The 13,734-nt window shown below is 38.9% G+C and overlaps 1 protein-coding gene across 2 annotated transcripts in view; it reads right to left on the bottom strand.

Annotated features, from left to right (window-relative positions):
• The window catches only part of CERS6 (ceramide synthase 6), a 314,828-nt gene that overhangs the window by 199,640 nt on the left and 101,454 nt on the right, over nt 1-13,734 (bottom strand). For both annotated transcript variants that reach the window (XM_015066922.3, XM_015066923.3), the window contains exon 3: nt 11,816-11,946. In XM_015066922.3, coding sequence (XP_014922408.1) covers nt 11,816-11,946 — 131 coding nt within the window. The remainder of the gene's footprint in view (nt 1-11,815; nt 11,947-13,734) is intronic.

Below are 13,734 nucleotides of genomic sequence, written 5' to 3'. Positions count from 1 at the left end.
AGGGCAGGCACCACTCTTAGATACACAGCATGTATGTATATCTGTATGAACACATGTACAGAATATAATCCTGTGCAAGTAGTAAAAGTTAAAGTATTTATTTGGAATGTTTATTCCCCAAACTTTACAAACATTATGTGTACTTTTATATATCCTCTATAATCAAAGTTGATTATAATGATTTCATGATTTGGTTCTAAATCAGAAATAACTTTTGAGTCTTCTGGGTGGCTTGGTCAGTTAAGCATCCGACTTTATTTCAGCTCAGGTCATGATCTCATGGTCTATGAGTTTGAGCCCTATGTCAGCCTCCAGACTGACAGTATAGAGCCTGCTTAGGATTCTCTCTCTCTCTCCCTCTCTCTGTCCCTCCCCCACTCATGCTTTCTCTCTCCCAAAATACATAAATAAACTTAAAAAAGAAATAACTTTTGAAGTAGATTAAACAATAAAGATATGGCATATAGATTCAAAAATGGCAGACAAGAATTAAATAAGAATATTAGACCTTAATAAATTCAATGATTCCTCTGTATATTCTGTCGTTTTCATCTCTATCCAACTCCATATTGAATAAAATTCTTGGAAAAACTATCTACAGAGTTTTGAGAAATTTAGGGTTTAAAGAAAACTGACCAGCAGTACTTAATATGCAGCCAGACTGACCAAAGTTTGGCCTGATACTTTTAGCAAAAATCTGCTTTCTTAATTAGCCAGTACACATAAATTAGAGGCCCAGCCATATGCCATCAAGGGCTGTGGGAGGCCTAATCTACATGGAAAACCTGAGTTCACATGCCACAGATGGAAGGTTGGGAGTAGAAGGAAGGAAAAGCTTTCAAAAGCTTACCCAAGGCAAAAGAGCAGACTGTCTATTTTACAGTTCATTAATCTTCAGAATTTTTGTAGTGGAAGTGATACTGTCTTCTGACTACTAACAACTTCAAAGAGGGCCTGATTGAGTTAAATGAAACTACAGAGCATCAAGGTACCATGTGCCAAGAATATTAAATGGGCATACTAATTACAGAACTGTTCTAATGATTCTATTATATGGCAACACTGAGCAATGGATGACTGTGCCTTGTGCTATAAGACCACATTCTCTTTCCTGAAACTCTGAAAGAACTGCTAATAGTACTATAATCTGAAAGAAGGGTTTAGTAAACTACAGCTTGCTTGCCAAGTCCAGTCCACCATCTGTTTTTGTACAACCCATGAGTTAATAACAGTTGTTTTTTTTAATTTTTTTTTTACATTTATTCATTTTTGAGAGACAGAGAGACAGAGCACAAGGAGGGGAGGGACAGAGAGAGAGGGAGACATAGAATGAGAAGCAGGCTCCAGGCTCTGAGCTGTCAGCACAGAGCCCAACGCGGGGCTCGAACTCATGAGCTGTGAGATCACGACCTGAGCAGAAGTTGGACGCCTAACCGACTGAGCCACCCAGGCGCCCCAATAACAGTTTTTAAAGGGCACCTGAGTGGCTCAGTTGGTTGAACATCCAGCTATTGATTTTGGCTCAAGTCATCTCACAGTTAGTGAGTTTCAGCCCCATATCAGGCTCTGCACTGACAGTGCAGGGCCTGCTTGGGATTATCTCTCTCTCCCTCTCTCTGCCCCTCCCTTGCTCATGTGCTCTCTTTCTCTCTCTCCCTCTCCCTCTCCCACTCTCTCTGTCTCAAAAATAAATAAGTAAACTTAAAAAAAGTTTTTAAAAAAAGCAGAGGAGAGAATAGGTGATATAGAAGATAAAACTATGCAAAATACTGAAGCTGAAAAAAACAGGGAGAGGAAATTATTAGAGTTCAAGGGGAGACTTAGAGAACTTGTGATTCCATAAAATGAAACTATATCCATATCATAGGAGTACCAAAAGAAGAAAAGGAAAAAGAGGCAAAAGATTTATTTGAACAACTTATAGCTCAGAACTTCCCTAATCCAGGGAAGAAAACAGGCATTCAAGTCCAAGAGGCACAGAGAACTACCCTCAAAATCAACAAAAATAGGTCAAACACCATGACATACCACAGTGAAACTTGGAAAACACAAAGATAAAGAGAAAATTCTGAAAGTAGCTAGAGACAAAAGGTCCTTAACCTACAACAGTAGACACACAAGGTTAGTAGCAGATCTGTCCACTAAACTTGGCAGGCCAGAAGGGAGTGGCAGGAAATATTCAACGTCCTGAATGGGAAAAAGACACAGCCTTTATCCAGCAAGGTTGTCATCCAGAATAGAAGAAGAGATAGTTTCCCAGACAAACAAAACCTAAAGGAGTTCGTGACCACTAAACCAGCCCTGCAACAAATTCTAAGGGGGACTCTCTGGGTGGAGGGGGAAAAAAAAAAGAAGAAGACCAAAGCAACAAAGACTACAAAGTACTACAAAACATCCACTGGGAACACCAACACTACAGGTAATACATGGCACAAAATTCATATATTTCAATAATTATTCTAAATGTAAATGGACTAAATGTTCCAATCAAAACACAGGGCACAAAGATGAATAAAAAAAAATTCATCTAGAGGCTGCCTACAAGAGACTCATTTTTGACCTAAAGACATCTGCAGATTGAACTTTAGGGGATGGAGAATCATCTATTATGCTAATGGACTTCAAAAGAAAGCCAAAATAGCCATACTTATATCAGACAAACTAGATTTTAAACCAAAGACTGTAACAAGAGATGAAGAAGGGCATTATATCATAATTAAGAGGACTGACTACCCACCAAGAAGATCTAACAATTGTAAATATTTATGCCCCCAATGTGGAGAGCCCAAATATATAAATCAATTAATAACAGAATAAAGAAACTCACTGATAATAATACCATAATAATAGGGGACCTTAATACTCCACTTACAATGGACAGATCATCTAAGCAGAAAACCAGCAAGAAAACAATGGCTTTTAAAGACACATAGGACCAGATGGACTTAATAGATATATTCAGAACATTTCATCCTAAAGCAGAAGAATACACATTCGTCTTGAATGCACATAGAACATTCTCCAGATTATATCACATACTGGGTCACAAATCAGCCCTCAATAGGTACAAAAAGATCGAGATTATACCAATCATATTTTTAAATCACAATGCTAAGAAACATAAAATCAACCACAAGAAAAAATTTGGAAACCCCTTAAACCTCCTCATGGAGGTTAAAGAACATCCTACTAAAGAATGAATGAACCAGAAAATTAAAGAAGAGATTTTTAAAAATATATGGAAGCAAATGAAAATGAAAACACAACAGCCCAAACCCTATGGAATGCAGCAAAGGCAATCCTAAGAGGAAAATACGTTGCAATTCAGGCTTGTCTCAAGAACAAAGAAAAGCCCCAAATTCACAGCCTAACCTTACACCTAAAGGAGCCAGAAAAGGAGCACCAAATAAAGCCTATAGCCAGTAGAAGAAGGGATATAATAAAGATTAGAGCAGATTATTATTAAATAATAACAAAATAACAGAACAGATCAATGACACTAAATGCTGGTTCTTTGAAAGAATAAACAAAATTGATAACCCCCTAGCAGAACTTATCAAACAAAAAAGATAGAGGACCCACATAGATAAAAACACAAATGAAAGAGGAGAGAATACAATCAACACTGCAGAAATACAGTTATAAGAGAATACTATGAAAAATTATATGCCAACAAACTGGGCAATCTGGGAAGAAATAGACAAATTCCTAGAAACATGAACTACCAAAACTGAAACAAGAAGAACTAGAAAATTTGAACAGACCCACATAGCCAGCAAATAAATTTGGATCAATTATCAAAAATCTCCCAACAAACGAAAGTCCTAGGCCAGATGGCTTCCCAGGGGAATTCTACCAGACATTTAGAGTTAACACCTATCATTCCCAAACTGTTCCAAAAAACAGAAATGGAAGGAAATCTTCCAGATTCATTCTATGAAGTTAGCATCACCTTGATTCCAGACAGAGACCCCACTAAAAAGAATTATAGGCCAATATCCTTTATGAACCTGGATACAAAAATTCTCAAAAGATTCTAGCAAAATGAATTCAACAGTACATTACAAGAATTATTCACTATGATCAAGTGGGATTTATTCCTGGGCTGCAGGGCTGGTTCAATATTCACAAATCAATCAATGTAATACACCACATTAATAAAAGAAAAGGTAAGAACCATATGACCCTCTTAACAGGTGCAGAAGAAGCTTCTGACAAAACACAGCATCCATTTTTAATAAAACCCCTCAACAAAGCAGGTACAGATAGAACATACCTCAACATCATAAAAGCCATATATGAAAGACCTACAACTAATATCCTCAATGGGGAAAAACTGAGAGCTTTCCCCCTAAGGTCAGGAACACGACAGGGATGTCCATTCTCACCACTGTTGCTCAACATAGTACTGGAAATCCTAGCCTCAGCCCTCAGACAACAAAAACAAATGAAAGGCATAGAAATCAGCAAGGAAGAAGTCAAACTTTCACTATTTGCAGATGGCATGATATTCTATAATTCAACCCAAAAAACTGCTAGAACTGATACATGAATTCAGCAAAGTTGCAGAATATAAAATCAACGTACAGAAATCAGTTCCATTTCTATATACCAATAATGGAGCAGCAGAAAGAGAAATCAAGGAATCAATCCCATTTACAATTGCACCAAAAACCATAAGATACCTAGGAATAAACCTAACCAAAGAGATAAGAGATCTATACACTGAAAACTACAGAAAGCTTATGCAAGAAATTGAAGAAGACACAAAGAAATGGAGAAACATTCCATGTTCATGGATTGGAAGAACAAATATTGGTAAAATATGTAAAATACCCAAAGCAGTCTACATATTCAACGCAATTCCTATCAAAATAACGCCAGCATTCTTCACAGAGCTACAACAAACAATTCTAAAATCTGTATGGAACCAGAAAACCTGAATAGCCAAAGTAATGTTGAAAAAGAAAACCAAAGCTAGAGACATCCCAATTCCAGACTTCAAGCTGTATTACAAGGCTATAACCATTAAGACAGTATGGTACTGGCACAAAAATAGACACATAGATCAATGGAACAGAATAGAGAACCCAGAAATGGACTCAAAAATGTATGACCAACTAATCTTCAACAAACCAGGAAAGAATATCCAATGGAAAAAAAGACGGTGTCTTAGCAAATGGTGCTAGAAAACTGTACAGCGACATGCAGAAAAATAAAACTGGACCACTTTCTTACACCATACACAAAAATAAATTCAAAATGGATGAAAGACCTAAATGTGAGATAGGAAACCATCAAGATCCTACGGGAGAAAACTGGCAGCAACCTCCTTGACCTCAGCCACAGCAACTTCTTACTCAACACATCTCCAAAGGCAAGGGAAATAAAAGCAAAAATAAACCATTGGGGCTGCATCAAGATAAAAAGCTTCTGCACAGCAAAGGAAACAATCAGCAAAACTAAAAGGAAGCCTACAGGATGGGAGAAGATATTTGCAAATGATGTATCAGATAAAGGGTTAATATCCAAAATCTTTAAAGAACTTATCAAACTCAACCCCCAAAAAATAAATAATCCAGTGAAGGAATGGGCAGAAGACATGAATAGACACTTTTCCCAAGAAGACATCCAGATGGCTAACAAACACATGAAAAGATGCTCAATATCACTTATCATCAGGGAAACACAAATCAAAACCACATTGAGATACCACCTCACACCTGTCAGAATGGCTAAAATTAACAACTCAGGAAACAAAAGATGTTGGTAAGGATGCAGAAAAAGGGGAACCTTTTGCACTGCTGGTGAGAATGCAAACTGGTGCAGCCACTCTGGAAAACAGTATGGAGGTTCCTCAAAAATTAAAAATAGAGGGGTGCCTGGGTGGCTCAGTTGGTTAAGAGTCCAACTGCTGATGTCGGCTTAGGTCATGATCTCACAGTTCATGAGTTCAAGCCCTGCGTCGGGCTCTGCACGGACAGTGCAGAGTCTGCTTGGGATTCTCTCTCTCCCCCTCTCTCTGCCCTTCTCCTGCTCATGCTGACTGTCTCTGTCTGTCTGTCTCTCTCATATAAATAAATAAAACTTTTTAAAACATTAAAAATAGAACTACCATATGATGCAGGAATTGCACTAGGAATTTATCCAAAGGATGCAAAAATGCTGATTTGAAGGGGTACATGCACCCCAATGTTTATAGCTATATTGGCTATATCAACAACAGCCAAATTATGGAAAAAGCCCAATATCCACTGACTGATGAATGGGTAAAGAAGATGTGATATATATATATATATATATATATATATATATACACACACACACACACACATATATATGTATATGTGTGTGTGTGTATATATATACATATATATGTACGTGTGTGTGTGTGTATATATATATATATATATATATATATATATATATACACACACACATACATACCATGGAATACTACTCAACGATCAAAAAGAACAAAATCTTGCCATTTGCAACAACGTGGATGGACTAGAGTGTATTATGCTCAGAAAAATAAGTCAGAGAAAGACAAACGTATAATTTCACTCATATGTGGAATTTAAGAAACACAACAGATGAACATAGGGAAAGGGAAGTAAAAGTAACATAAAAACAGAGAGGGAGGCAAACCATAAGAGGCTCTTAAAGACAGAGAACAAACTGAGGGTTGCTGGAGGGGAGATGGGTGGGCTAAATGGGTTATGGGCATCAAGGAGGGCACTTGTTGGGATGAACACTGGGTGTTACATGTGAGTGATGAATCACTGAGTTCTATCCCTGAAACCAATAATTGTATGTTAACTAACTTGAAATTAAATTTAAAAAAAAACTGCATTAAAACAAACAAAGCACCACATCAGTCTTCAGGAGAACTTTGGTAGTAAATAACGCTCAAGTCATGATCTGTTTGTGAAAATAATCAAAACAGAATTTTCTCTTAGGCAAAATTTTGTTCTTCACCACAGTGTGCAATATATGGAAGATTCTAAAGCAGTTTACAAATACTTGGTTGTGGTTTTTTTGTAAATAGGTGACTGTGTTATGACAACTTGATGAATATGTTCACATTTCCTCAGATCAAAGACTGATCTGAAATAAAGGGATATCTGACTCAGCTTGTTCCCTGTGTTGCCCTGTTCTCTTTTTTCCCTCAATTATTAGGTTCCACTTTCTTATTGCGGTCACAAGACAGCATTGCGAACTTGTTCAAGTCAAAAGATAGCAAAATCTGTGACCGAGTGGTAGCAGGAGGGTGATTTTGTAAACCACTCCTTTCTCATTGCTGACTTATCCTTAGTTCAATGAAATCACAAATTAAGATCATAGAGCTTTCTTTGCAGAAATAAAGTCACAGCTTCAAAAAGTTCCCAGATTTTGGCCTGCTTGCATCCAAGTATGGTAGCATCTGGGGGTAGTTTTAATCAACCTCAACTCTAAAATGAAATCCCTAAAGAAAAGACAATCGTGGGTCCTCAACTTACAACAAGGTTCCACCTGAGCAAACCTCAATCCACATAAATCAGAACTAATCTGTGAAATGTAGTATTCCTTGCCCTACATCTTCATATTATCATATGGGAGATCTACCTGTCAGTATGAAGTCATTTGGAGACTGCTTAAATGAAAGCCATATATAATATTTATTCCCAGGCATGTGCTATTAAATATACTGCACAATATTTAAAAATGATGAACACTGATAGTGCACAAACGAGAGGGAAGCCATTTATTCTGAAAACACATCTCTGCCTCTTCCTGTTTCATCCTGCAGATATTTTTTTTATTGCCAATATTCTTTACTTTCCTATTATCCTGATGCAACTGTGGGAGGGGAGAGGTAAAACTTCAATCGCTGCAAAGCATGATCCCCCAGCTAAATGACTCCCATTTAGCAAGAGTTCCTCCGAAAATGTATCACAGGATATCTCATTTTTATAAATTCTTTACTTCCTCTTGAAAATCTCTATTTCAGTCGCCAATAAAGATTTAAACCCTTCGGGAAGAAATATGCATCAAAACTATCACAGCTGCGAATGACTGACATCAAGCATGAAGGAAAGAAATTCATGTCAATGTTTCAACACATTACTTGTTGAACAACTTCTACTCAGCTCATCTGCATGAAACGGGTATGCCAGAAGTCGGACATGCCAGCAGATGGTTACCAGCGTGGTTTGGCATGCATACTGCTGCCATTCCCCACCGCTGCAAGATGAAACACAATTCCCGTGAAAGGACTCTGTATTTTCTAAAATAGTAATTTAGATAGAACAGAAAAACTATAGAAACTTTACATTTCGGCCCTAAACCTTCAGGTCCCAAACCTGTGTTGGCTTGCTTGCTAATTTGATTTTTAGTATTTTGGAACAGCAGTCATCTCTTTTCAGAGATTAGTGCTTCTTAACCATGGATATGTGCCGTAAGTACTCAGGGCATTTCTTTCAAGATATCCATGTCCAGACCTCACCTAGGATGCCACACTGATTCAGACATCCTGGGGTGGGGGCTGGGTATGTGTATTTACAAAAGCTCATCAGGTGATTATGCAGTGCACCCTTGGTTAGGAACAATTATTCCAGATCATTTTTTATATTGATGAGCAATAACTATAGCATACATTCGTGCATACAGTGACCAATATAATTCTGCTTTATTTGCCTTGCATTAGCTAAATGTTCCCCTTTGCCAGCCCATTCCTTCCTCTAATCTCTTTGAGATACAGTCTTGGAGCTTTCCATAGTTTGATAATTTTCCTAGACAAATTTTAGGCTAAGTCAGTGTATAAAAGGCACTTTCCATTTGGGGAGGCAGCGTGCCAACTTAGATCAGTAAATCCTTCCAAAAAAATGCCACTTTAACTTACAGTCATTTAACCAATATTTATTCAGCAGTATATATGTGGTGATAAAGACTAAGAATGCAAGAAAAACAAGATGTGGTTCTCGTGCCCTCAAGGAGCAAGTATTATATACTGAGGGTAAAAATATACGGACAAGTTAAGTTAAATCACCACATAAGAAAGCATGTGATTCAATATTAAATTACTAGCACTTATAGTGAGGACTCTAAAATTCCAAAAAAGTCATGCTCATTCCAGACACTCAACAGTCATGCCACATTTCTGAGAGGGCCTCGGATTTGAAGAATGGGTAGGGGATAGATGGGCAGGGCAGAGGAACATAGGTGTCCATGCCAGGAGCACAGTATAAACCATGGCAGCAATTGAACAAAGTATGGACAGTGAAAAGACAACCTTCTGGAAGGAAGGGGTCATTTGGGTGACTGATACCAAACACATGAAAATCAGAGTCTAGCTAACAGGCTAAGGAGCCTAATAATTTATCCAACAGTTGCAAAAAAAAAATCAGGGTTTAAAGGCAGGAGAACATGGAAATAGTAGCATGTTAGGAATTTTTTTGTAGCAAAATATCTATGAGTGTGACATAAATAATAAGGATAGCTATGAGAGCAATTAAGATCTGGGCCACAGCAGCGGCTTTATGAAGAACTAACGGAACCCAGCAAATGACTGGTTTGAGCTTCTAGCCTATAACGGAATGGAGGCATGCAAACAACAGGTGAAGGGAAGTCAGCAATGGAAGCAAGTCAGAGTTGCCAGCTGGGAGACAGCAGAACGATGCCTTGTCATTGGACACATGACTTTGGAAGAGGATGGCAAGAGAAAATTACTTCTGCACAGAGGATGGAAGGTAGAGCGGGGAAAATAAGAGGTTGAAGACTGACTCTGGAGAAGCCCACTCAAGAAAATGGAAAAATGCAGAATAAGTCATACAAACAGTTGCTCTTGGAAAGACCAGAGAATCTAGAGGCAATCCAGAGGTTAAGGTTAAGAAGAGAGTTTCAGAACAAAGTTCATCAGCACAGTCCTCTGCAACAGAGAAGTCAAAGGCCACCAGTACCATCTCAGTTCTAACCCAATAGCCCTGCCACGTGCCCTAGCCCACAGCTGATCTTTCTCCTCTAATCTTTACTTACTGATGGTCCATGCCAATTGTTTCGTGCACACGTCTATCTGCTCATTGTTTAATATCCCTGATGTGCATATACTCAGATATTTGTTATATCTCCTTGACACTAACTATTAAAATAAACCACTTGAGGAAAAAGATCATAATTGATACATTTAGGTACCATCTCTCCCCCCAGTTGCGCCTTCACATTGTCATGCCTTTATCAATCATATAGAAATATTTTTAGCTGATTCTAACTGCAGATAAAGGCCAGCTGAATTCAGGGAGAAGACACAGATACTGGTATAGTGTTGAGCTTTGCTCTTCAAAATGTGGTCCATGGACCAGTGGCATCACCTGGAAACTTGTTAAAAATGTACCCTCGGTTGCCATCAGACCGACTCAATGATAATCTGTACTTGAACAACATTCAATGACTGATTCCTATACATACTGGTATGGAAACTGGTGTAGAGTCAGTATAGTAGAGAAAGGACGAGTGTCAAGTTACCAAAGAAGTTAGCTGGAGGAGGGGAAGATGGCACGTGAGTTTCAGCATGTGGTCCCGATGCCAAGACTCAGCTTCACCACTACTCAGACCCACAACCCAAAGAAGGAACACAGGTCCTTCATGTACGTGGTGGGGCCAGGCCAGGAAGCAATTCCAGCTTTTGATCAGGAGCCCAGATGCATAAATCCTTCTTCCATAAATTGCCACTCAGTTCAGTTATAGGAAGGGCTTTGCAGATTGTATCTACTCGGTTGTTTTTCCATGTTTTATAAATATTCTGACCTCCTGAAGACCCTGTTTATGCTCCCCATATTTATCCAGCCCTAGGAATTTATGGTTATTATTCTTCCCCTCACTCACTTCTCCCAGAACATCAGGCTTCCCTCTGAGTTTTAGATTGTAATTGCTAAAATACTTTTTCGGCATAATTGAAAGCTAAACCTGAAAATGCAACTTTAACCCCAAACAGAAGGAGCCTGCAACAAAGGGAACAATGACAGCACTATTGTTCAAATGACCAGGTGTCAGGAAAAAAGCTCCCAAAGCACAGAGCTGTTAGACAAAGGCACAGTCACATCCCAAAGGATGAAGACCAAATGCACCAACGAGCTCGAGGCACAGTCCCTTCCCTTTGTTGGAAATGTGCTCAATGCTTCAGTATTTCCTTCTCTAACTTTCCTCTAGGTCAGTGCATTGAGTGTCACTATTTCAAAACGGCACTGTGCTAGTTCTCTATAGGTCTTTTATTATTCTTAACAGCTTTATTGATAATTTACACACCATAAAGTTCGCATTTCAGAAATGGAAGAGACCTTCATTCCACCCCCCACCTTCAAGCAATGCTTCATTAAATTCACCCAAGGAATATAATATAGTTATTTCTTAAATCTCCAGGAATATGGGACATAATCACGACTCTCTGATTATACATCTTAGCATCTCAGCTGTTACCCGTGGAAAGAACATCTTGACAAAGTCTCCTCTATTAAAATTCAAACCATTAAAGTAATAACTTTTAGTGCTCTATTTCAAAGGTGGCTAAATGAAAATACCATCGCAGGTCCCTGAAAATACCATCTGCCAATACCTTGTAGGAACTACATTAGAAAGTGAACTTCAGTTACTGAATCCAAAGCGTTAATCACAAATTCTTACAAACTACTATTCCCCCAGTTTTTGAGGACTATTTTTTCCACCAGGTGGCATGCTTTACAGGGGCTGCTGGAGCCTGCACGAAGCCTTTATTTTTAAGTTAGGGACAGGAGGAGTACTTAGGCAGGTTTTGCTTTCAAGAAGAGTAACAGCAACTTACATGCTCTCACAGAACCTCGTCAGCGTGCTTGGCTTCTCCTGGTTGCATCTCTGTCGAAACCAGCGTTGAATGCTGCGAACATCCCAGTCCAGCTGTTTGGAGAGGCCTTCCAATCTTTTTTCATCAGGATGCTATGAAACAAGGCACCAGCAAAATCATTTTCATCTTCACCACAAACACATCTGCCCTTGTCTAAGTTGATTTTTTTAACCTCTATTTACTACCTGCTACTGAGATTTCTGTATTTACCACTGAGGACATAGTCCTTCCATTAGTAGCATGAATATAAGTAATCACTCTGGGGGCGCCTGGGTGGCTCAATTGGTTGGGCATCTGACTTCAGCTCAGGTCATGATCTCGCAGTTCGTGAGTTGAGTTCGAGCCCCGCATCTGGCTGTGTGCTGATGGCTCAGAGCCTGGAGCTTGGTTAGGATTCTGTGTCTCCCTTTCTCTCTGCCCCCTCCCTGCTTGCGCTCTGTCTCTGTCTCTCAAAAATGAATAAACGCTAAAAAAATGTTTAAAAAAATAATCACTCAGGAGAAGAAAAGTTACTCATTACGAAACAACAGTGAAAAACGTGAATCTTGCTCTAATGCTTGCACTTTTTTTTTTTCAAGTTTATTTATGCGGAGAGAGACAGAGAACACGAGCAGGGGAGGGGCAGAGAGAGAGAGAGAGACAGAGAAAATCCCTGCACTAACAGCACAGAGCCTGATGCAGGGCTCAAACTCACAAACTGCGAGATTGTGACCTGAGCCGAAACCAAGAGTCAGCCACTTAACCAACTAAGCCACCCAGACGCTCCTCTAATGCTTATATTCCTTATCAGCAACGGAGATGAGATGAAAGAGCCAACTGGCTGAGTCAGCTCCATCAGCCTTCAAGGAAAGGAGTTAAGAGGCATCATTCACATGTCTCACTTTCTCAGGAAAAAAAAATGCTATACCCAATTATCACACATGAGGGTAATGTAGGACAGACAAAAGCACGAAATAATCTCATAGCTCACTTTAGCCTAAGGTACCAATTCTACTACAAAACAGGTGTTCTTTTTCTTCCTTGTCTCTCTCTGCTCTGTTTTTCTCAAATCCCTCTTCTACCCCTCTTCTTGTTCATTCCTTTTGATCAGATCCCCATCAAAATTTACAACAACTCTGCATTCCTTGAAGACACAAACATGGTGAATGGGGAAGAGACCCAACTTATGCTCATCATATGATGATACTATTCTCTCTCTCATTCATTTCTCTAACATTAGGAGGCAACAGACTGGTTCAATTCCTCACTGTAATGAAATCTGAGCCTCGGTTCCCTCACTTGTCAGGGCTATTTATCCACCTAAATGGGACTGTGGTGATGACCGAATGTAAAAAATATGTCTAAGTCAGTAAATGCGTTTCTCCCATTTCCTATCCCTACCCTCTCCTCAATATCTTAAAGAGCATCCTGCCAACAGTTATGTGAATGTGCCCTGCCACACAACAAAACTAAGCTGTGTTCTCTTCCTTTATTTATTCTATCTTTACTGCTAAGGAGCTGTTAATGAGCAGAGAAAATAACCAAAAGCAGGGGAGGGGAAGGCAGGCTGACCAGCTTCAAATTACAAGGGTAGGATGCACAGATGACACCTTATCAAAACATCTCGAGCAATTTTAGATGACAGATACACAGGAAACACAGTAAGTGGCCTCAGTATCATGACTGAGGTTATAAAATGTGCTGAGTTTGTGTTTGTGAAAGTCATTTGCCAACTTTCAGGAGGTGTGTACTTTCATGTGACTTTATTAGTCATGACACCATCTACACTCTCCTTTCATGTTTGTCTTAATTTAAAAAAACAGGGAAGACAGAAAATTTACATCTTACTCTATACCTTGGCTACACCATTTTCTAGAAGAATTAATTTTTAACTTTAATTT

This window comes from Acinonyx jubatus, chromosome C1, assembly GCF_027475565.1.
Source record: "Acinonyx jubatus isolate Ajub_Pintada_27869175 chromosome C1, VMU_Ajub_asm_v1.0, whole genome shotgun sequence".
NCBI classification, from domain to species: domain Eukaryota; kingdom Metazoa; phylum Chordata; class Mammalia; order Carnivora; family Felidae; genus Acinonyx; species Acinonyx jubatus.
This window is presented reverse-complemented; position numbering and strand designations above follow the sequence as displayed.